The sequence below is a fragment of the Grammomys surdaster genome, unplaced genomic scaffold (assembly GCF_004785775.1).
Source record: "Grammomys surdaster isolate TR1022 unplaced genomic scaffold, NIH_TR_1.0 139, whole genome shotgun sequence".
Taxonomy (NCBI): domain Eukaryota; kingdom Metazoa; phylum Chordata; class Mammalia; order Rodentia; family Muridae; genus Grammomys; species Grammomys surdaster.
In genome coordinates, this window is record NW_021604597.1 from 15813556 (window position 1) to 15817044 (window position 3489).

A 3489-nucleotide genomic window follows, 5' to 3' on the forward strand; every position below is an offset into this window, starting at 1 on the left:
CATAAGAAATGTATGAGAACTATTATCCTAACAAATAAAGCTTGTGCCTTTACTCTCTGAAGGTGTATGGCAAGTGATATGAATGGAACTATACAACATACATTTCAAGTGCCTTTCTACTGGCCTGAAACGTTCAAGAAGACATCTATTTCCCTCCTCTAACATTTTACTCAAATTCACGTTCTTGGTGAAGACTGTGTGGTCTCCTTTATTTATAACTGCACACTCCCTACTCTCAAGTTTTCAGTGTGCTCGTAATTACCGTTTCATTCTTAACCTGCCCTCACACACTATAAATGACAGGAGGGCTTCACAAATAAGTTACTATAATTGTGTTTGCAGCCAGTGCCAAGGCTCTCTCCTCCCCGCCTGCTCTATACCTTAGTGGGGTGTTCATCCTCTCCTTTCTTTCCGTTTAAAACTGGTATCATGGGCTTTTTGGTTCCAATTCTCTTTCTTCTACCACCTTTTAAAAAGGCATTCTATAGATTGCCTACACCGCTTTCGTATGCTCTGGTGATGACCCCTACCAGACTGTCTTTACACTAAATGGTTCATGTTTGTTTTAACAGAGTGGTCCCGAGAGAAGTTCCATGCAACAAGATGGAACTTTTTCTCACCGTTTTTCTTTTGCCTCAGTGCAAAAGTGTTTTAATATTGTTTGTCATGCTGCTGCCTGTATTCATTTTATGTTTTTTTTAAAAGTATAGTCTCTTTAACATTTGCTTTGTGCCAAACAGAAATCAATTCCAGGTGTGTACAGACAGCTTTGCCATGGAATTAGTTTACAAGTCCTCTGACCCATGCATGCTCTCTGAGCGTTAGGCTGAGGCCAGAGGAAGATTAAAATAGCCTATTTATTTCCTGGAAGGGCCGTGTCATTTTAGATTGTGAAGTTGGCCCTCCCTCAAGTCAATCCTCCCAGGGGAACAGGACTACCAGAGAAACCTGGTGAAATGGGGGTGGGGGTGGGGGTGGGGTCAGAGGATTACATTTCCAGCTCCTAAAAATAACCCTGAGTACTTCTGTCACTTCCAAATCAGGTCCTGGTCACTTCTTCCCAGTGGCAGCATGCCATATGTCTCCCATGGGGTCCCAAGGAGCCATGGACACCCCTCCACCTCCCCAAGGGATGTGGGGACAAGTGAATTGAAAGTGTGTGTGAAAGATGCTTCTTTTTCCTTCCTTGTCATTTTCCTTCTTTTTCTCCTTCTCACTGCTCTGTCTCCAGCTCTTGGAAGGGCCTATAAAGTACTTTTCAAACCCCAATAATTGAATAAAATCTTTCATGTTGCCCCCTTCCCCACCACACCACACCCCAATCTTACTGATACTATTTCTTGAAGATCACTTAAAATGTTTGGGCTTATCATTAAGGTACTGCACTGCTTTAAGATGAAAATCAGTTTCCTTACTAGAAATAGAAGGTTCTTTAATTCTGCAATGGAAATAATAGAAATAGAATTGTAGCTAGATATGGCTGCTTCCTTCAAATCTTGTGCCCAAATTCTGCTTAAGAATGTTGGGAAGATGATAAAGATTTGACCTGATCCTTGAAATGGAGCAATTTCATTTTGCTTTTTTTTCCTTTTTCTTTTGTGTATTTGATCCTATGCATAGATGTTATTTGTGTATTGGGAGACACTGTTTCGAGTTTTAGAGTTACCAGAAACTGTATTTCTTTGGTGTTTGAAATCTCATAGGCGCCGGGCGGTGGAGGCTCACGCCTTTAATCCCAGCACTTGGGAGGCAGAGGAAGGCGGATTTCGGAGTTCGAGGCCAGCCTGTTCTACAGAGTGAGTTCCAGGACAGCCAGGGCTACACAGAGAAACCGTGTCTTGAAAAACCAAACCAAATCAAAAAAAAAAAGAAAAAAAGAAAGAAAGAAATCTCATAGGCTAGCCAGGCAGTGGTGGCGTACGCCTTTAATCCCATCACTTGGGAAGCAGAGACAGGCGGATTTCTGAGTTCGAGGCCAGCCTGGTCTACAGAGTGAGCTCCAGGACAGCCAGGGCTACACAGCGAAACCCTGTCTGGAAAAAAAAAAAAACCAGAAAAAGAAAAAGAAAAAGAAAAAAATCTCATAGGCTGAATCTTGTTTCCTTTAAGAAGTGAATACAGCGCTCGTTAATTGTTCTCAAAACCTTTTTTTCATTATTTGACCAGCTACCAGAGAATTGTCGAGATTAAGGGCAATTTGGCCAAGGTTATTCAGAACTGGTCTAAAGTTTTGGTTCCCGTAGCTCTAAGACGAAGTCGTCTCTCAGGAGCCTCACTGAAAGAGGCCTCCAGACAAACGGCTTGCCTCCGGTGTGTTTACCGCGGTTGCCATAGCAGCCGCGCAATGTTCTCCCCCCCCCCCCACACACACATCTCCTGCCTCACCTTAGTGACGTCACAAAGTCATGGCCAATGGGCAAGCGTCCCTGCGTCAAGCCCCGCCCTAGTCGCGGGCGCGGCTATTGCCGCGGGCAGACGCGCGAAGCTAGCGGGAAGCAGGCTGGTGGCGGCGCGGCGAGCTGCGCCTTCTATTTCCACCCGCGCCCGCCGCCCGCCGCAGAAACACGATGTTCCGGATGCTGAGCAGCAGCTTTGAGGACGACCCCTTCTTCGCGTGAGTGTCCCAGCCGCGCTCGCTAGGAAAGGCGAGCGGACTGCGCCCCGCTGGCTGTGCGGGGGACGCCCGGCGGGAGGCGCGGGGAAATGGGGGTGAGGAGAAGCGGAGTAAGGAAAAGTGAGTGTGAGGAGAAATGAGTGAGGAGACATGGGGGTGAGGAGAGATAAGTGTGAGGAGAAACGGGGGTGAGAGAAGTGGCTCTGAGGTGGAATGAGGTGAGGAGAAATGGGCAGGCGACGGGAAGAGAAATGGGGGTGTGAGGAGAATGGGGGTCGTGAGAAGTGGAGACAGGAGCGGAAGGATTTGGGAGTCATTAGGTGAAGAGATCAAGGAAGATACAGGGTGTGAAGAGACGATTTGAGGGTATTTGGCAAAAGGAGAAGTGGAGGACACGAGAGAGGGTGAGCTGAGCAAGATGGGGTGAGGAAGATTTAGAAGCCTGAGGTGAGGAGAGGGTTTGCTGATGGGAGATGAGGACTAGCTGTGGCTCAAGGTGCAGGCTGCTGACTATTAGGGGCGACTTGGTGTGTGGGTGGCCTTGAATCTGAAGTCCTGAGCAGCAGCAGGGCTTAGCTGGTGACCATAACTGCCATCTTGGTGGAACTTCTGATGAGAAATAGTTCCTTTAACTTCATGTAGGGTGGGAGTGCTTTCTAGCGTGACACTATCTTGACTTGAGAAACGAAGGCGAGGGTGTTTTTTGTTTTGTTTTGCTTGAGAGAAGTCTCCCTGTGTTGAACCTTACTGGCCTGGAACTTGGTGTAGACCAGCGTGACCTCGAACTCACAGAAGTCTACCCTCCTCCTCCTCCTCCTCCTCCTCCTCCTCCTCCTCCTCCTCCTCCTCCTCCTCCTCCTCCTCCTCCTTCTCCT

The 3489-nt window shown here is 47.6% G+C and overlaps 1 protein-coding gene across 2 annotated transcripts in view; it reads left to right on the top strand.

Moving 5' to 3' along the window:
• Positions 1–2445: 2445 nt before the first annotated feature.
• Mlf1 (myeloid leukemia factor 1) overlaps positions 2446–3489 on the top strand; it is a 25601-nt gene continuing 24557 nt past the window's right edge. For both annotated transcript variants that reach the window (XM_028763609.1, XM_028763611.1), the window contains exon 1: positions 2446–2614. In XM_028763609.1, the coding sequence (XP_028619442.1) occupies positions 2568–2614 (47 nt within the window). In that variant the 5' untranslated portion in view covers positions 2446–2567. The remainder of the gene's footprint in view (positions 2615–3489) is intronic.